The sequence below is a fragment of the Brienomyrus brachyistius genome, unplaced genomic scaffold, assembly GCF_023856365.1.
Source record: "Brienomyrus brachyistius isolate T26 unplaced genomic scaffold, BBRACH_0.4 scaffold96, whole genome shotgun sequence".
Classification (NCBI taxonomy): Eukaryota; Metazoa; Chordata; class Actinopteri; order Osteoglossiformes; family Mormyridae; genus Brienomyrus; species Brienomyrus brachyistius.
This window is the reverse complement of record NW_026042371.1, coordinates 323,583-344,451: the sequence shown is the minus strand read 5'-3', so window position 1 is coordinate 344,451 and position 20,869 is coordinate 323,583. Positions and strand designations below refer to the sequence as shown.

General features: G+C 41.9%; 2 protein-coding genes across 2 annotated transcripts in view; both read left to right on the top strand.

Annotated features, from left to right (window-relative positions):
- Positions 1-1,577: 1,577 nt before the first annotated feature.
- LOC125727379 (E3 ubiquitin-protein ligase RNF12-B-like) lies at positions 1,578-2,144 on the top strand. The gene has a single exon (XM_049004042.1). The coding sequence runs from the start codon at positions 1,578-1,580 to the stop codon at positions 2,142-2,144; it is 567 nt and encodes a 188-aa protein (XP_048859999.1).
- A 7,527-nt stretch (positions 2,145-9,671) lies between these two features.
- Positions 9,672-20,869, top strand: part of LOC125727408 (DNA-directed RNA polymerase, mitochondrial-like) — a 46,372-nt gene continuing 35,174 nt past the window's right edge. Inside the window, exons 1-5 of the mRNA XM_049004085.1 lie at positions 9,672-9,847; positions 10,307-10,405; positions 10,691-11,397; positions 12,004-12,137; positions 20,245-20,431. Coding sequence (XP_048860042.1) covers positions 9,682-9,847; positions 10,307-10,405; positions 10,691-11,397; positions 12,004-12,137; positions 20,245-20,431 — 1,293 coding nt within the window. The 5' untranslated portion in view covers positions 9,672-9,681. The remainder of the gene's footprint in view (positions 9,848-10,306; positions 10,406-10,690; positions 11,398-12,003; positions 12,138-20,244; positions 20,432-20,869) is intronic.

Below are 20,869 nucleotides of genomic sequence, written 5' to 3'. Positions count from 1 at the left end.
CTGAGCAGGGCAGGGCCTTAGCAGACTTGAAAAGAGATGGGCGGGGCCTGAATCATTCATAATTATTTTAAATAAATAAAGAATGGAGCCGTTCTCCAGCGCTGCAGCCCCGTGCGACTCTCCCAATTATTTTCTGAAGTCTGCTGTTCCTTTATTGTCGCCCGAATACATCATTAATCAGTTCCAGTGCTTCACAAAGTGTTTGCTGTTTAAGAAAACAGGAACGCACAATCCAGCAGGTCTAGCTCACACGGGTCGGCTTATACGGCAACAGTCGGAGGCTTTTTGACATAGCAAATAGGAAAGCAGTTTGGCAGGGCGTACTGAGTGCTGACACCTGTATCACGCGACACTGGATACGCTTGAGTAAGTGGAAGGCTCTCTTACATTTTTAATTCATGTATTTACAAAGCACAGTTAATACACTCTGCCTTCAAGTGGCCGTCTGACCGTTTCTTTCAATACACGGCAATATACCCCATCAATGGGCATTTCCTCTGCCTTTTTCTGTCTAGACACTCCTCTCCATAAACCTGTTTGTACTAAATCACTACCATCTCTGTCCAGGCAGACAGAAGGGCAGCTCTCTGCACAAACAGTCAAGCCTGAATACTCTATATTACGCAATAAATGTGAGATGGCAACCGCAATTTTGTCTTTCTAGAGAAAAAATAAGCTTCATAGTTGTAAATTGTGACTCCTGATTTTGTTTAACATAGTCAGATGAATTGAGATGTGTCTCTTTTTCAGGGATATGCACCATCTACTGGGATTAGTGAATAAGTTCTTAATTTACTTGTGATTGCAAAGGTAACTGAGTAAAACACGAACACTCCTCTGCCCCATTCATAGCTGGACCTGCGGAAACATTGCCTGTTTAACTTAATGCTGGTTCCTTCTCTCCTTAAAGTGGACCGAACTTTTACGCAGCCAGAATAGGTCACGCCGTGCTGTCATTTGAACTCCAGGGCTCACAGCAAGTGCATTTATTTCTATATTTAGACATTCTGTATATTCTTTTTCTTCTTTTCTATTCTATTCATTGCCATCTGAAATTAGTTGTTGTCATGTAAAATGTGTAATAATACATGTTGGAACTAGAAGAACGAAGAACCGTAAGACATACCTGTAAAGAGGATGTATTAATAAGGTGTCTTTACAAGTGTAACGGAATGGTGCAATGGCGTTATAATGCATTAGTAATAAGGTGGTATTATAATTGTCAATTATACTGAAAAATGAAAAATCCTTAATTTCTTTTATTGGTGCTATAGGAACATCAGTTTTCTGCAAGTGTACAACACAGAACATGGTGATGTCAAAGTTGTAATGTCTTTAAAAATGCAGTGTAACAGATAAAACTGTTGTGATGAAAAGGTCCTTATTCAGATAGATAGATAGATAGATAGAAACTTTATTAATCCCTCGGGTAGATTCCTCTGGGAAATTCGGTAATAATTCAGAATGAAATATAAAGTTGCCACAGACACCAGTTTTCTTGCTCACTCAGAGAGGCAGTAATCAGAAGCCCCTCAATTTGGTTGTTGTATAATATGCAGAGTAAATCCTTTTATCGTATGGCTGTCGTCCCCGTCCCTGAATCCATCCCTGTCCCTGAATCCATCCCCGTCCCTGATTCCATCCCTGTCCCTGACTCCATCCCTGTCCCTGACTCCATCCCTGTCCCCGTCCCTGAATCCATCCTCGTCCCTGAATCCATCCCCGTCCCTGATTCCATCCCCATCCCCGTCCCTGACTCCATCCCCGTCCCCGTCCCTGACTCCATCCCTGTCCCCATCCCTGAATCCATCCCCATCCCTGAATCCATCCCCATCCCTGATTCCATCCCTGTCCCCATCCCTGACTCCATCCCTGTCCCCGTCCCCGTCCCTGACTCCATCCCTGTCCCCGTCCCCGTCCCCGCCTCCATCCCTGTCTGTGTCCCTGACCCCATCCCTGTCCCTGTTCCTGTCCCCATCCCTGAATCCATCCCCGTCCCTGATTCCATCCCCGTCCCCATCCCTGATTCCATCCCTGTCCCCGTCCCTGACTCCATCCCCATCCCTGACTCCATCCCTGTCCCTGTTTCCAGCCGGGGCTCCCATTACATCCACCAGTTCCTCTGTCTCTGCAATAATCCATAGCTACAATCACACACAATTAAATAAGCGTGGTGTCCATCACCTCCGAAGGCCACCAAAACAGTTCCTACACTACCGTCTGCATGACCCTGCCACGCCGCATGCTGAAAGTAAAGCCCAACCAGTGACTGGGTAAGCTGCAGGACAACTGCAAGCTGCCATCCATTTACTGGACCATCTTACAGGGAGCTCCTTAATTATTCAGTGGTAGTGCATTCAACTGAGTGAGTGAAGGCACGCCATGTGGAAAAACACTCTACGGCGGGTCAGGTATCTCTCAGCGCCTGTTCCTGCTGACTTGGGCACAATTAATCCATGGCAACTGATTACAGAGAGAGAAAAATATTCTTAAAGACAGGTTTACTGTTCAGAGGACTCTTTTGGGGTAAATATTTATATTTTTGTGTAGAAAGCTTCCTATATAGTATGTAATTCAGGTTTAATATCTATGTATAGTAAATTTGGTTGAAGCTGGGGGTCTCTCTGGAATGAAACAATGACACTCTCTCCAGATTTAAAAGCAACCCCCCCCCCCCAAGTGTCTGTAAGGTGTGCTGTGAGCTGAGAAATCTCTGCATTGGGGCAGCAGAGGAGGATGTTCACAGGCAGAAGGAACCTAATCTTTCCCAGCAGGCTTCCAAGCGGCCTGTAAGTGTATGAATGGAGATAATATCTCTGTAATGAGGCCTGTTTTGTACCATCAAAGTCTTCAAAAGGGACTGAAACTCGACCTCCCTCTTAGCGTTGACAATCCACCCGTAATAGCTCCTATTATTAATTGTTTTCTCCCTCTTGCTAACTCACTGACTCACTGCTTCTTTATCATTTTTTTTTCTTTTTGGACCGTTCCCTCATTCGCGCATCTTTCCTTTCTGACCATATGCCAGCTGCTCTGGTCTCCTTTGTTCTGTCCAGTTCTCTTCAGATTACACCCCGCGATATGCATCAGATCGCCGAATCATCATAAACCGGCAAACTATCGAGGAGTTATTCGGCCGGTTCATGTGAACTATCACGGCTGACGCGGTACGGCCCAGTATGACCCGCTTTCACTGCTGATCGCAGGCTTTCTGGAACCTCCAAACCCGGAAGGTCATCCTCTGTCTTTCCTACTGCTCTTTCATATCACATGGGAACAAAAGCGACAGTCCTTGACTTCACTTTCCATCCTCTACTCGGTGAGTGCCTTCAGTGTTTGGGTTGGCCCCAGGGTGGGCCCTTGGTGAACTACGAGAGTAGGATAACCAAATTACAACACTCAGGTTTATAACTGTGAACAACAAACACTAAATACAAACCAAATACATGAGGAATTGGGTAGCAAAATTTAATCATGATTATTGTACTCACACCAAAGTAATGGTATTTGTTTTAGCAATTGCTCATAAATATATCACATTATATACTGGGAACTAAAATAAATAGTGGTTAAATTGGAACTTTTCCGGCATAAGACTAGGGTTTTATCGTGAAAATTAAGCTCATGTTCCTGTTGACCTGTGTCAGCAACTCCCAAATCTGAAATTTCTGCCTAATTTATGTTTGTGTACTTATTTTTTTTTTGCAAACTAAAAACACATTTCTATGTTGTACTCCTGGGAAGTTCTAGGGAGTTAGTTATGTGATGTTAATTCTCTTTTTGTGATTTTTTTTAGTTACATTATCATTGTGTTATTTACCAAAATAATTTCCCAGAATCTTCCATTTTGTCTCGTCTTATTTCCTTCCTAAAGTGTGTCACAGTAAAGGCAGTGGAGTAACAGTTTGGCCACGCCCACATCCTTAAATGACTGGCTTCCTACTGCCTGTTAATCATTAATGTCATGCTAAGGTCATCATATTCTACTTTTTCAGTCATGCATTTCAGTGCACAGTCATCGTGGGATCACTGGGACATTTGTCTCATAGCGTATCTCTTACAAACATTTCACTGTCACCCATGGCATCAGTGGGACAGAAGTGCAATTTCCCTGGGACTCACTGCAATTACTGTAAAATGGTACAAAACTACTTCACTATGTACTATTCACCTTGTATATATGTATTCATACAGAGGCATTCAATGTTTTATTGGTTAATCGTATTGCTTATGTTTGTACTTTGTTATGTGTGTGTGTAGCTCAACATGCAAAGCATTTGCATGTGTGGAATCTATTTGAAGATTCTTTTATTACACTGTATGGAGTATTCAGGGGACATGCGAAATTTAACTATACATCTGTGCAATGACAATAAAAGATATTCTGTTCTCTTCTGTTCTATTCTATTCTATTCTATTCTATTATATTATATTCTAACTGCAACAGTCAGGTAAATGAAAAACAATTATCAATCATCCATAATATTTTAATACGTAAGTGTATTGGGTATATTTCAAAATTAACGGTGATATCTATGCTATCAACACATCTCATATTGTGGTATCTATGCTTAACATGTCCAAATAGAATAGCAAAACATGTTTTAATTTTAAAAGGGTAATTTTAAAAGGGGTATTTTTGATAATATTGTATGGTCAAGCAACAATTAAACATGTTCATTAGAAACAACTGAGGCTCGAGCTTTTATCAGTTACTTGGTTTTATTTTAATGTAGAAACATGTTTTAGATCATTTTATTATGGAATTTATGGAAGCTAATGAGGGAATCCTTTCTTTTTACAAAAGATGCTTTTTAAACCTTGCGATTTTAGATGACCAACTACATAAATAATACATTAAATCATTCATCCATTTGAGAATTTCTTCATCGTTAATCATTGATCGTTTTGGCCCCGAATTGAAATAAAAATTAATAGAATTGTAATAATTAATAAATGAAAATGACAGAAAATACATGAAAAATTAGAAATAAACTGATTATTTTGCGCAGATAATTTCTCAGTTCTAAATGGTAAAATTTATCATATGACTTATTGTCAAAGGATTGCTGCTGCAGTGACACCCTGAGGAAAAGTGCCGAAATGCAGCTTAACTGCCTTTGACACTAGAGGCTGGAACAGGTCTACATTAATAACAACAACAGTAACAGCAACAAGAATGATGTCAACACCAATAATAACAGAGATTATCACAATTTTTAGATCTCAACCAATAACCAAGCTTACAGGGGGAGAAAAATCACACCTGTGCAATCTTTGTAATGAAATCATTTATGAAAAAAGAAAGACAAGGAAGTTATTTTCAAATAAAATTACAACTTACACATTAAATTATAGGACATCCCCTTCCATCCACTTATCCTGGGGCCTGCATCGTGAATTAGCATTTCTTGCTTAGCCTGATAACTTGTCAGATTTAAGGTGCCCCAGTTTAAATGGACTTCATCATCATTCACTTACATTTAGCCCAGATACCTTAAATCCGGCTAAGCAAGAAATCCTGCTTTGTGACACAGGCCCCTGGTCAGGATCAAACAGAGTGACACTGAGCTTATCCCAGGAAGCACAGATCACAGGGTAGGGCTGCCTTAACAATAAGTAACTAAGCAAAATACAAGACCTTTGGCATTTTTACTTTTTTCATTGCAGTGATTTTCATTGCAGAATTTTATAAAACTGGGTTTTCCTTGTGGGGACTGAAAAAATGGTCCCCACAAGGTCAACATAGCAGGATTTTATCTCATCCTTTTTATTTTATCACTCACACACACTCAGTCATAGATTATGAGCAACTAGAAATGCCAGTTCACTTAACTGCATGTGTGAACTGCAGAAGGAAGAAACCCCTCCCTCACCAGGCATGGGGGTAACATCCTAGGTCCACACAAATAACATCACAATTCGACTTTCTGTTCTTTAAATTTCACTGTATCATTACTAACACATTCCAAGCACAACATAACTCCTTTCTGAACACCCTAACCCTCTAATAGTCTGGCCAATCGATATTCAGACAGCCTATTGTCAATTATTCTGATGTCATTTGATAATGTGACATTGTATGGAAAGTCTGACATTAAGCAGGTGAAAGCGAGCAGGTCACCCTTTTATATGATGCCTCCTGTGTCACGCCCGGCTCGTACGATCCTCGTGTGTGCCACGCCCCCCTGATTATCCACGTGTGCTTCCCTGATCGTACCCAGCTGTACCCTGTTGTTTGGTCTATTTCGGTCTGTCATTGATGTTAGCCTGCGTATGATGTTTGTCGATGCCAGTGTTCCGTCTTGCCCTTACCCTTCATTAAATCCCCGTTTTGTCCCATATTCCGCCTTCCTGCCTGGTCCTTCCTTCCCGCCTGCCCGTTCGCCTTATCCGTCCACCGCGAATCGTGACATCCTGGTACTGCTGTCTCCATTTGGCCAATACACAAATGGCCAATATTGCATGAACTTCCTGGAAAGGAAGCCTGTACTACTGTAATTTTCATCAAAGCCCAGGTAACTTTTAATAAATCCATAGTGTATCATAAGAAAACACTCAAATGTTTTTTTTCCCATTTTAAAATCTATATTTGTAGATTCCTCTAAAAAAAGATAAGCAAAAAAAATATTAGCTTTATTGAATCAGCATTATGGAAATACCATTTTAGGTTTCTGTGCAGCGACGCTGTTTGTTTTTAATCGATTTTAGATGCATTTTATGTATTTCAGAATGTAACTCATTCTGTATTTTTACATTAAAAATTACATTTATATTGATATGTAAAAGAGCTTTCACAGTAAGGCTTTTTGAGAATATGGTGTATATAAAGAAGGGCAATAAGATCTTACAGTAGGAGTTAATTATATTGTACATGTCAGGGTTTGGGGGGGCAGGGTGATGCATGCTGGGCAGCACTGCATGGTCTCAGCTCCATATAAAGGCTGACTTCCTGTTGCCGGCTTCCTGTGTAAAGGCTGCGCGCTCTGATCTCAGCTCCATATAAGGGCTGACTTCCTGTTGCCGGCTTCCTGTGTAAAGGCTGCTCGCTCTGATCTCAGCTCCATATAACGGCTGACTTCCTGTTGCCGGCTTCCTGTGTAAAGGCTGCGCGCTCTGATCTCAGCTCCATATAAGGGCTGACTTCCTGTTGCCGGCTTCCTGTGTAAAGGCTGCGCGCTCTGATCTCAGCTCCCACGATCTCACACCTAGCTGAAGTGATGTCTTTAAATCACCCATAGTGTGTCCCCTGACAGACTGGCATCATCTCCAAGGTGCCAATGATCCTACTGAATTTATGGTGTCTTAAACCTACACTTTAATTAAGCATATTTTAAGTGCATTTCATAATAATGGCGCCAAAATGGGTTTCGAAGCTGTTTTGTTGTGCCGAACAGCTGTATATAATATAAGCGAACATGTAAGGGGAGAAAACTAGAAAATGCCCACGGCTGGTTAAAGGCCCCTGCTGCCAGAGAGGCAAACGAAGTTCAGTCCTCTAAGCTCCCCTTCTGCTAATGAGGCGAGCAGCTGTCTCATTAAAGCCATCAGCTCCCTTCCAACACTTCACACCTCTCACCCGTCTCCTGGGGCAGTGTTTCCCAACCCGGTCCTCAGTGACCCCCCGACAGTCCATGTTTTTAGGAGAGAGCAAAAATGTGTACTGTCCAGGGGTTCCCAAGAACCAGGGTAAGAAACACTGGCCTAGGGGTCAAAGGTCACCTATTCCTTACAATAGGTATCAAGAAATTTTCAGCATGAGTGAAACATTATATGAGTTGAGTGCTTAGAAGGTTCCTTTGCAGATACTTCAAACAAATAAATGTTCTGATACATATTTATCGCATCGGAGACCATCTATTGTAATAGGAATTTTAGTGCACCATACACAAAAAATTTAAACTTCATTCATAATTTCTAAATATATTTTATCTTATATATATATATTGGTTTTTTCATCATTTCTGTCTTTTTACTTACAAACGATACAGTTGATTATCTTTTTTTAAAAAAAAAAAAATTAATTAATTAAGACAAAGTTAGCTAACCCTTGCTTGATGTAATAGCCTGTACTCTTCTGGGAAGGCTTGGCATTAGATGTTGGAACATTGCTGGTGGGGTTTGCTGCCATTCAGACTCACTTTGGGTGATCTTTCTGTGAGTCTGTGTGGCTGCCACTTCGCAGCTGAACTTGCTCCCAGATGTTTCCACTTCACAATCACTTCACTTGTGGTTGACCAGGGCAGCTCTAGCAAGACAGAAATGTGGGGAACCGACTTGTTGGAAAGGTCTCCAATGGTGTCCAATGATGGTGCCATGTTGATTAACCTCTCCTGCATGACCAACCATTCTGCTGCCAGTGTTTGATACTGGAGATGGCATGGCTGTGTGCTTAATTATACACCTGTATGTCAGCAATGGGTGTGGCTTACGTGGCCGATTCCTGTAAATACTACGGGTGTCCCAATACTTTTGACCATGTAGTGTAACATCCCAAGTGCCAGAAAATGAGATAAGTATTTAGCAAGAAAATTGCATGTGTAACGCTTGTAGTGCTTAAAGAAAGCCATTGCTATCCTAGTAGGTGGAGGGAACAGAGAGAGTATGCTGTGTAAACATTAAAGTCGAGGAGAATGTTTACTATTGCAGTCCTATGGGAGCAGGAGTGCTGTATGGGAATAGCACACAAGACGATACGTTTGGCTTTATTTTGACTGCACAGCCTCTCTGATGTCACCGACAGCTGTTTTGTTGAGGTCAGTCTGGTAATCTTCCTCTGAAGTCAACATGAATTGCAGTTGGGCATTTTATTCTTTAACTCAACAAAATATTGCATGTGATGCTGCAGTTATGCATCTAGCTGACATTTTCCTGATACAAAGCATTGCTTTCGTTACATGTCATCCTTTCCCCCTTAACCCTCTGATGACTCTACAGAGATTAAGTTCTTGCAGGGAATTTACTTCTGTGATGATCAATGATTAACTATTAAATACTGGATTTAATCACGCAGGCCTGTGCCTAGTTATACTCTTGTTTTTAAATTATATTTAATATTTTTCATATTTCTTATTGGTACTGCAACTGCAGTTGCACACTACTAACTATACACTATATCAAATTATTTTAATGTATTTGTTATTTTGTGGAGAAAACGACTTATAGACGGTCCATGTGCGATTGTGGGTGCTTTTTGTGGTGTGATTTGCCTGCCACCTACCGGCAACATGGAGATTATAACATCAATGAACAGAATTCAAGTCCCTAAATGCATAGAAATTCAGATAGAGTATCGTTGTGCTAATACAAACGAAGTTCAGGTTTTAATTTCCGTTTTAAGACTAAAGTGAACACGGATAAAAGCTAGTTTAACACAATCTTCATGTACTGTTTTACTGTTACCTATGGTTCCATGCCCTTCTTATATGCTGAATTGCGTGCATTATTCCTATTGGCCATGATTCCTCTTAGTTTTATTACCAGATTGTGGAGAAAACTCTCGAACTATGGACTGCTGTTAAATATTGTACAACATGCTGAAAGTAAATTTACTTTTAGCAAAATAATAAATGAATGGAAATGTTCGAATTATCCGTGATCGTCTAGCTGCGCCTGTTTGATTTTCTCCAGTTCGACTAACTTGGTTTTTTTCAAAATGGCGTCGAGCATGGAAGAGTGATAATGCGGTATAATGTTCAGAAGTTTCATGTCAACATGTCGTTGTTGAGATTGTGTGCCTTTTCCAAGTGTTTGACTGGCCGCATCTCTCTAGAAAAATTCGCCGGTCATTTGCTACAGTGTAATGCGTGTCTCAGAGCGCGAAATGACATTCATAGACGAATAGCAGGTATATCACTGTCACGATTAGTTGCATGGTTTAACCCAGACATTGCCACAGAAATGAATCTGCAGGTTGTCACGTTAAGCAACATGCACGTGATTTGGTGCATAGACGCATGTGTTGATAGGCGATATATACGTGAAACTGTTATGTCGTGTGTAATATTTAAGCAATGCAGTAAAATGTGGTTGTTTCAGCTTCCCGACAAAATACATATGAAAGGAGATTTAATTGATATGTCATGACAGCAACGTTGCTGTGAATAAATTGTCGAGGTGCATGCATTTTATATGTCACAGCGTACAGTATTTTTGATAGTGTGTTCTAGACAACGTGTCTTCATTCCATGCTCATTTAAGTCTAGATACGGTGTAATCATCAGCTATTGTGTATTGGGCATGAATGTATCGAGACTGCCGGGTGAAAATCTGTTTATGCTTAATTGTTATAATTATCTCTGAACAGAGAAACCCTGGACAGTTTTCCAGAGAAATTACTGTCCTCTAATCCTAAAGAAGGACGATGACAAGACAAGAGTTTGGAAGCAATTTCAGCTCCTGGATGGTAAATATGAAAGTAAACTTCTTACTTGAATTCAGATTTTAAGAATATATAATGTATAATATTGAATAAAAGTTAATGAGTACAATATACATAAGTTCCAGTCATTAAATGTTGGGTCAGTGGTGGTTCAGATACATACATTCTCAAGGAAGTTACTGTAGTTTTTTTACAGTAAATTTTATGTTTATATGTTATGAACAATGCAGAATAAAAGGAGCATGTTCAAATGCTCTCTTCCTCTACTAATTGAGTTGCTTTGATAAATTATCCTTCCTCTGTTGTCAGTGCTGGAAGCACGGATTCAGCAGCTTCAATCTGATGCTGTCATGGACGTGAATCAGTCAGAGGTGCAACTTCTCAATGTCCCCTCCAGTGGGAAGAGGGCTTCCACTGGGACAGGACAGAAACGGGTGCCTAAACAGGGGACGGATGCCTGCAAGGAGGGTCAGGCCAAGAGAAAGACGGGAGCTGCCAATATGCCAGTCATTAAAACGTACCCAAGCCGCTGGATCGAGAAATTAAAGAGAGAGAAGAAGAAGAATAAGACGACTAAACAGCTGCAACAAGAAGCCCCGGTTAAGCAAGTGAACATCATGACAAATGTAGAGAAGCAAAAGCTTCCAAGCACCACATTTAAAACAATTTCCAAATGTAAAAAATGCCTGGCAGCCACAAAATCAGAGCCTCCCGGGTCTGCTGTGTCTCAGGCAAAACCCACGACACAGAAGTTAGCCAAATGTGCTCTTTCCAAGGAGGCTGTAAGAGAGAGCAAGGCTGACGAGTTAGTCTCCGAGCGGCCAATTGAAGAAGGCCAGAATAATCGTTATGGAGACGCCCAACTAAACGTGTGCTGCTACCTAGAGGCCTGTGTAGTGTCTGGAGATGTGGACCGAGCCCAGCGCTGCCTGTTCCACTACCACCGCCACATCCCGCGTCGTAAGCTGCTCTCCATCAGTGCCTATAACACCATGATGAGGGTGTGGGCCAAGAAGGTGAGTCTCCAAACAGACCAGAAGATCCATTCTGCTATTGTATTTCAGTACTGTGTTTATAATGATTGCTTTCATTCTCTTGTCGCATTATTGATTGAGACTGAAAACTAGAAATGAGTTAAGCGTAGTTTGAAGATTTCTTGTCAAGTATTGCAAGGAACACAGAGGAACTTCAATGCCACAGATGCAATATAGAGGGTAGGTGCATTTGGGTGTGTGATCAGAATCGGCATTTATTTGGACAAGTATGTTCGCATATACAGGGAATTTGTCTCTGGCTGTCAGTGCTCACATACATGCAGCAGGTATAGACACTGTAAAGATTAGAGAGGAAGGAAGGAAGAATGAATGAACAAAGAAATATAGAATGAAAGACAGCAAGAATGAATGAATGAATGAATGAATGAACAAAGAGAGAGAGAAGTAGAGAAAGAAAGAAAGAAAGAAAGAAAGAAAGAAAGAAAGAAAGAAAGAAAGGAGAACAATCAGTAGTGCCGTACAAGACAAAGAGTGCAATATAAGAATAAGGGAAGAATGAATAAGTTAGAAATAGGTGATGTGATGGGGATAAGTGAACTAACTTGCCTTGTCCTTTGTCCTTTGGAGGGCTCCATGAGCCAGATCGGTCGGCTCTTCATCATGGTGGAAGAAGCCGGGCTGAAGCCCAACCTCGGCACCTACAGCGCCGCCCTGGAGTGCATGGGCCGTAATGCAAGTTGCTCCTCACGAGTCATTGGCAGGTAAAACCTATCCAACAGCCATGTGTATACTAACCTGTGCTCAGTATCCTTATCTTATCTTATCTTATCTTATCTTATCTTATCTTATCTTATCTTATCTTATCTTATCTTATCTTTTCTTATCTTAACTGGTACAGCCTCCAGAATACAGTAAAATGTCACGAAGAATATGAACAAACACCAAGCATTTCCATTAGCTTGGCTACTTGTTAGGGCAAATCACTGAATTTTTGTCGTGAAGGGTCAGTACTGTTGTAAATTATATAGCTATATTTTAGTTTTACAAATGAAAAAATAGCCACAGTAATTGCAAAATAGATTACGTGCCGTGTGGCCAAACTAGAGGGTCGACGTTGGATTGAGTATGACACATTTCAGTCGGATTATGATGGTAAAAATAGCTTGCTTATCTAAATCACATTTGTGCAGTTCTTTCTCATCCCTTTGGTCAGTCTGAGACATTAGACTGAGATTCACTCCAGCGACATGTTCTGTGTTTGATTTACCAAGACATTCCCACCACTGCTGTTGAAATGTTCTTCTTATCGCATGTTATCAGTGATCGCCACCAGGGGTCAGTATCTCCCTTCATGTGCATGGGCTGTAATGCTCACTTATTAACCCCTCCTCCCCCACCATCAGAAGAGCCACAGACTATCCTAGGCAAATATTTAATTTTTAGATTGGATGTGATTGCTGTGACTTTAACATCTTAATTCCCAGAGACTAATACTCTCAGTAATAGATATTAATGACCTCAATTAGCATCACATTCTAAGTTAGTCGTGCTTAAGATAAAGAGTTTAAAATCCGCTAGAGCTTTTAAATTTTGCTACACCTGAACCCTTACAATCTTCTTTTTTTTTCCCCAAACCATGTTCCCCTGTCATCTGTATAGTAAAGATTGTGCTGTCAGTGATTGTCAGGTTTCGTCATTTATAAACGGTTCACGGTTGTACAAATGCCTGGCCGCTCCCCCGTTGCCTTCCGAAGGTCGCCGTTTGTAATCAGGAAGGTCCATCCATTCACTCGAGTGCTGCTGTCTGAGGTCATGTTCTGCACAGAGGTGGTACAAGGGGTGAGTCTTTCAATAGGGATTTGGACGTGGCAAAGACTTTTCGTCTGCCTTCGCTCTCTGGTTACCGCATAGTTACCGCGCTTAATGCCCAGAGCAGGCGAGGCGGCCTGTTTCTGGAGCGCGTTCTTGGAATCCTCTTTACCTTTTCCGAATTTCCATAATTAGCATGTTTATCATGTCGCTCCGCTTTAATAATCAGCATTTCTGCTCCTCTTTTCCTAATCACCTTTTTCCTGTAATATGACTTAAATATAAGAAGTGATGAGTAAACCTAGACTTCATGCTGCTTCAGTTACCCAGCCTTAAGTTCCTCGCCTTTCCTGTTCTTAGTCACGCTGTCTTATGTACTGTACGGCTTCAGGTTATCATAAGGCACTGTAGATTTCAAACTCAATCCTGTCCAGCATTTATTACCTTACACAATTAACCGTCCGCTGTTTTTTTTCTTTAATTCTGGTATAAAATGTTTCCGTGCTATTTTCCATTTTATGTAACTACATGATGTTGAATCAATACTAATATTAAAGTGGTATTCTGGATTGACCTTTTCTATTCTCCATCAGTTTTACATACTTGGGTCATGTTCATCTTTTATTGCCATCACGAGAGATTAGATACATTAACTCCGGTCAGTCTGTCTTTGTAGACTGACCCGTGACGACGAGGTTCCATTTGTGTCTCAGTGAGCCCACTGTCATGCTTAATGTTCTGTATGTCCTTCTTCAAAGAGCAGACGGAAAACCTGTTAGCGGGGTCGGTGTTGAGCTCTTACTGGTGCTTTGCACTGGAATGATTTCTTCCCGCTTGCATTCAGAGGAGATTTATACATGGGTAATTCAGATCCAGAGAGTAAAAATCCAGACCAAGATTTTCTTTCAACCAACCAGTTGAGCATGAAGAGTCACAGTCACAGAGCACTCAGCTGGTTGGTTGAAACAAAATCCCGGTCTGGACTTTTACTCTCTGGACTGGAATTGCACAATTAATGCATGTATTCAAGTATAGTGATAGTGCAGGACACATTGAGTTATCAGTGCAAACTGGAGCCTGTAAGAGTATTTTAGTTTCAGTTTATGGCTGTACTATTTTGGAAACATGGATTTAAAAAAGAAATGATAAAGAAAGGCTAACTGCAGTTTATTTTATTACTGCCATGTCATTTAAAGAGTAGTATTCTCAGGGGTATGTGGTGTTATTTTTAAGTAGTCTAGTTGATACCTTGGTGGAGAGCTCTCTGCTATGTCCACGTCTCCTTTCCAGGTGTTACCCGTCCACTCCATCATTTCATATATCGACAGGGATTCTTTGCCACCTGCTTGTAATTCTTCCAGATGTGCGTCTCTAGTGGGGTCAGCGTGGCTGGTGTGTATTACAAAGAGAAGTGGCCGGAAAGAAGGATCCTGGCTCCTAGGTATCCGCCCGCGATTCCCAATTATCTGGGTGTGGTGAACTTCATGGAGATGCTTAGTCCCCTGCGTGAAGATAAACGTAGCTGCTTTCAGTATCAATGGACACGCTGGTTGGTTGCAGTCTGGGCTCTGATTAAGGGAAGCCCTCACAGGCATAATCACCCAGTAATCCCTCAGCTGGGGGGTACGCTGGGGGTGAGCGCACTGCGTTGGTAATGCTCACCTGCTCATCCAGTGCAGTCAGGGTAAGCAGGCAGAGCTGTGTGCAGTGTCACTGGATCTGTGATGGTCATCGGCTCTGCTGTAATTACCCTGGTGTGACTGCAGACCTGTTTTCTGTTTGACGGTGACGCAGACGGTGTATATACAGGAGTGCACATTCATCACCATCTCATCTGCTGTTCTCATGCCTTACGTGGTTTTCAGCCATTCTTTAACCGGGCACCGTGTACCACTAATGGGTGATCACATACTGTAAACTGGGGAGCCCACCTTCGATTGTCTTTGACTTTGAACAAAAATGTTCCCCTCGATTTTTGTAATTCTGAATAGAAGACGTTTCACTCTTGAATATTTTTGTGTATTTGTTTCCATGTTTAAACTATTGATTATAACTAGAGTCTCCCAGTACAGCAGACAATGTAATAGTGGTTGATCTTGCTAATGGTAGATTGATGTCATTTAAATGTGTAAACTCGTCTCACTGAAGTTTGAAGAGCTTAGAAATAAGTCACGCGAGTCATCTTATCATTGTCAGGTCAGGGGCTGGTCCCCCTTTTTGTTCATCTTTCTACTGTGGTTATGCTGGACTTACCTTTTCTATGTACAGTCTCCCTTTTTACAGTTTATGCACGTAAAAGAAACAGTCTCTATAGATCTTAAAACATCTCTTGTCTTTAGTATGGGTCAGTTACAGTGTATATAAGAGCCGTGGTTACAAAGTTGCCTCTGTCCACTATAGATGGGTGGTACTTTGGGACAAAAATAGTCTTATCCTACATCTCAGGTTTTTTTCCCCGAAAAAGCAACGCTTCAGGTGCTGTGCGCTTGGCTGGTCAGCTTTAGGGCTGCCGCCATTAGTCAACGTAGTCAATGACATCGTCACTGAAAATGGGTCGACATCAGCATTTTAAACTGATGGATCTTTTTTTAAAAAATAAATAAAATTTGCCTTCATGATTTCTAAAACGCTTCCGTTGACTATTACAAGTGTTTTCCTTTAATATCACTACGTAATTATGGGAGTAGTTCACATCATCTGGTACGGCGTACGACGGCGGTACCAGAGCCGCGCTGCACAGGGACAGGCGCTAATCTGGATGATGGACGGAAAGAGACCATTAAAGCACCTTAAGCGCTGTCTATTCATGATTATTAAATTAGCATTGGAACGGAGAGCTTTTTAATATCTTTTGTCCTTGTAGCTAAGCCATAAAGTTATCTGCCTACTACTTAGAATCTCCGTTGACTAAGTGTTTGTGAAAATGTTTAGGCTAAATTCTGGGTTTATTCTACCTTGATTGACGGTGCCAGTCGGTGCGTTTGTGCACATTAGACTTTTTGGGACCAGTGATGTTTTTTATGAACTAAAACTGTGAAAATTGACGCTAAATTAAATAACATTTGTGAACTGAAATGAAAATGAAAATCATTTAAAAAAAAAAAAAGTGTATCGGACTCTAACCCACAAAAAGTACCACCGTACCACCAACATCTTTTTACCTTGTTTAACCACAGTATCTCCTTTTTTTAAAGGATGATGTGGCTGCTGATCTGTCCCTTCCTTCGTTGGAGCTTCAGTGTTTAGTACTTGTGTCGCGCTCCACTAACTGAATTTATTAAGCATGAGTTTGTGTCAGAATTATACAGATTGCTAACTTTTGGGCATCACAATTAGTAGGTATACTACTAATCTGCTTGTCGATTAAATAGTCAATAGATTAATCTATAGAAAAATAGCTGTTAGTGGCAGCCATAGTCAGCTTTAACTGGAGTGTTTGTTTAAGGTTATGAAATCGAGCTGTGTTGAGTCTGGATGGTTTGATATTTTCAAAGGGAGCTTAGTTTCCGTTTTTGATCTAGCTGTAACATTTTTGTTTCGCTTTGCCTCAGAAAACATAAATATTTCTAAACCTGTGGTCAATGCCATGGTGAATTCTTTAGCACACTTTGATCAAAATGCAGTTTTTAAGACAGACATGGTATCTAAAAACACAGCGTATGTAGTTATTTTTTCTGAATCAAAACATTTTGCCATGTATACAGACCCCCAATTGTAAAACCCGGGTCCCGGAAGCAATGGGCACGAGTCAGGGAACAACCAGCCCTTCGCAGGGCACACTCACACACCATTCACTCACTCATGCACTCCTATCGGCAATTTAACAACTCCATTTAGCTTCAGCATGTTTTTGGACTGTGGGGGGAAACCGGAGTACCCGGAGGAAACCCCACAACGACATGGGGAGAACATGCAAACTCCACACACATGTAACCCAGCCGGAGACTCGAACCGGGGTCTCAGAGGGGGGAGGCAACCGTGCTAAACACTGCACCACCATGCCGCCCAATCAGTATATATAATTTTAAAAATAAAAATGTGCCTGTATAAACATGGCCTTTGCATTATTCAGAGGGATAACCTTAATATGCTTCAGCATATTTTCTACACTGTGCGCTTTGTGGAGACTTAAAATACGACAAAGTCCCACAAATTATGATATTTATCCAGCCATGGTACAGGGAGGTAGGGGGTGTGCCTCAGCAGCTAATTTAAACATGTGTGGTCAACAGTGCACCTGTGGGACCGGGGCCATTGTACTAAGGACGGGGGAGTTACTCAGGCAGAAGAACAGCTCCAGCCTAGCTAGTCCACACGTATCATGCATTTCCAAATGCCTCCAGAAGGTGGCAGTGTGCAGGAGCTCAGCTGCCCTCAGCGTTTTCCATGGTGCCATAGCATGTCCCTGTCCTCCTCAGTCTCTCCGGTTCTGTCTCCAGCTCCCTCTCGTCGTCTGCCTGGGTGTCCATTCCTCATTCATAGTCCACACGGCTGTCTTGCCACCATATGCCATTTCAAGCCAAAGGCTTTGCTTCCTCGTCCTTATCTGGGTGCTCTCCATCTGCCTCATTTCTGTGTTATCTCCTGCCCTCTTTTTGTTAGTGGACACACACACACACACACACACACACACACACACACACACACACACACAAACAGAATATGGCATAATCTCTTCCTTGTAAAAGGTTTATGATATGAAATGATCTGGGATTTGATTCCACGAGCCTTCATGCTGGGATAATATTCACATTTAAACAAGTATATCTGCCTTAATTATTTGGGCTAGTAAGTGTTTTTAAAATATCCATCAACCCAATGACTAATGGTAATTTTTTTCTAGAAAGCATTAAAATATGATTTCCTATAGAAGATAATTACTTGTTTATTCACTCTGTCTTACCAAAGATATTAAGGACAGTGGATTTTTTTCCAAAGATCTCTAGAGACTGTTTCCCCACCCTTGCTTTTACATGCGTTTTGCCTGACTTACACTAGAGGGCTGTATGGATATGCGAAATACTCACTCTGAATATTCAGGAGCTCCGTGCAGGAATTCAGATCTCTTGTGTTGCAATGATCTGTAATTCAGCACATTGCATGTGTCTGTGCGTTCTTTGTTATTGCATGTAAACGCTCGGATGTCACGCACCCTTGTTTGTAGTGGGGCAATGTTACAGCACATTTGAGTTTTAATTATGATATTGCATTTTTGTACAGCGGACTCATTTAATGAACATGCTGGCCATCAATTTTAGGTCACACCTTATCATAAAGCTACAGGATCATCACTGAGCATCATCATTTAATCTGTCAGTGGATCACCTATGCAGCTTGTATAGTATATCTCCTTAATTGAGGCCTATTATTAGTCTCTGAATTTGAACTTTCCAGCTTCTCTCTAGTTTATCTTGCTTTTCGAACATCGAGAGCTTCACTGAGGCCTAGATCTCTTTTCGTCGGCTTCCTTTGCTCTTACTCTGGTATAAATGCAGCAAGAATTCACTTGCAAGTTTTTCTGATCGCAGTGGCCACTTCTTGTCACAGCTGTAGAATGTTAGCACTTGACTCATAAGAAGGATGTACATTCTTCTTGATTTGCTCAGACTGAGGTTCAGTGACTGAGTGTTGGAAGATGGATGAGCCACATCCTTATTTGGCTGACAAACGATGTACGGAACAATCTGGCATTCAGCTCGTTGTTAGGGGGCTGCAGATGACCTTGCATATTTTTGAATGAGTAACAAGCAAAGGAGACGACGGGAAAAATGAGCCCCTGTGAAACCATGGCGATAAACAAAAGCACCTTTTCGTGCTGTGATTGCAGCGTGTTATTTTCCCCTTATTTTAAGTAGCTACTGGCAGGTAGCGTCAACTGGAGGGAAGTGTAAAAACTGGCCCGAAATCGCTTCAGATTCAGTTTATCATTACTCTAGCCTGAAATGCCATCCTTCCATCCATCCATTTTCTTCTGCTAATCTTGGACTGGTTTGCGGGGGCAGCAGTTTGAACAGGAATGCCCGGATCTCTCTCTCTCCAGCCACCTCCTCCAGCTCTTCTGGGAGTATTTGTAAGGCTGAACCCAGATACTTTGCAAAGGAAATTTATTTCTGCCGTTTGTATCCATGATGTCATTCTTTCGGTCGCTACCCAAAGCTCGTGACCATATGTGAGGGTGGGAACATGGACCAACTGGTAAATCAGTAGCTCCACTCTTCCTTTATCACGACAGAACAGAATGCGGTCTGCATAACTGCTGACGCTGCACCAGTTTGCCTGTCCATCTCCTGTTCTCTTCATGACAAGACCCCGTGATACCTGAACTTCTCCTGTTGGGGCAGTAACTTATCCCTAACTTGGAGAGAGCAGCCCACCAATTTGTGGTTGATAATCATGACCTCAGACTTGGAGGTGCTGATCCTCATCCCAGCCACCTCACACTCAGCTGCAAACTGTCCCAGTGCATGTCACAGGGACACCAGCCTGATGACGGCAACAGGACCACGTCATCTGCAAAAAGCAAAGACCCTCTCTGCTCCTTGGCTACGGCTAGAAATTCAGTCCATAAAGGTCATTATCAGAATCAGTGACTAAGGGCGGCCCTAGTGGAGTCCACCATCCGTCGGGAATGAGCCTGACTTACTGGCAGCACTGCAAACCAAGCCCTCACTCTGGTTAAACAGGGACCTAATGGCACGCAACGACTGACCCTGCACAACATACTCTCAAAGCTATAATTTTTGACCTCACTAGATGGTATTTTTTGCTTGTTTTGGGGCATGCTTTGAGCCCCTTTTTTTAAAAAAAAAAAAAACAGACAGCACCATCTAGTGGGGTCAGAAAATATAGCAAGTGGTTCATGAAGCTTCATTTAGCCATCGCTAGGCTATGAGTATTCTCATAGTGTCTCTTGGGCTGAACTTGGCCCAGAGATAAAGAAAGTTAACACCTGTATTGCTAAAGGAACCAGGTTTCCAGACAATGCCTACTATACTGGTTAAGGGTTCATAGGTGAGCTGATGTCACTCTATCTAGAGCATCTTTATTCTTCCCATACAGATGTTTGCATCAGCTGAAGCAGGATGGCCTCTCCTTGGACGACCTGTTCCAGCACTGTGCCTTCCGGCAGGATGAGAGGGAAATGGTACTAAAGGCGGTCCATGTGGTCGAACCAGATTTCCGGCCCAGTACAGACACCGCCCAGCACATCTGCTCATCACCTCTGGTCCAGGACTTTTACAGCAAGGTACTGCTCCTCCACCACACCCATGGTATCACTGGTTTCTCTCTGGGAAGATTCCACATAAGCCGCTTAAGGCTCTCCTAATTTAATCCCGTAACATGGCGTCAGAATTCACTGAAGCCATTGCTGTTTGTTGCAGGAGATGATAATGGAATCACAGACCTTGGTGATGTTTACTGTGACTCAGCACTGAGGAGTAGCAACATGAATAAAACGGATTTTGCTGCTGAGTTTCCATTTATAAGGCGTATAAAAGCCTGCTTTAGGGTTCTGGGCAGGGGGGTCGGAGGGGCAGGGATACCCACCACTTCACAGGTGGGGACCCAAGGTGACATTCAGGACGCACCAGAATTTCTGTGTACGCCCCTGATTCCGGGACTCTTTGCACCTCCAATACTACATTAAATCCTGTGTAGAGCAATGCAGTCACAGAATTTTTGC

What these genes read in the sequence shown, in the direction of transcription:
- LOC125727379 (XM_049004042.1), top strand. Translation starts at nt 1,578, where the DNA reads ATGGCTGTCGTCCCCGTCCCTGAATCCATCCCTGTCCCTGAATCCATC.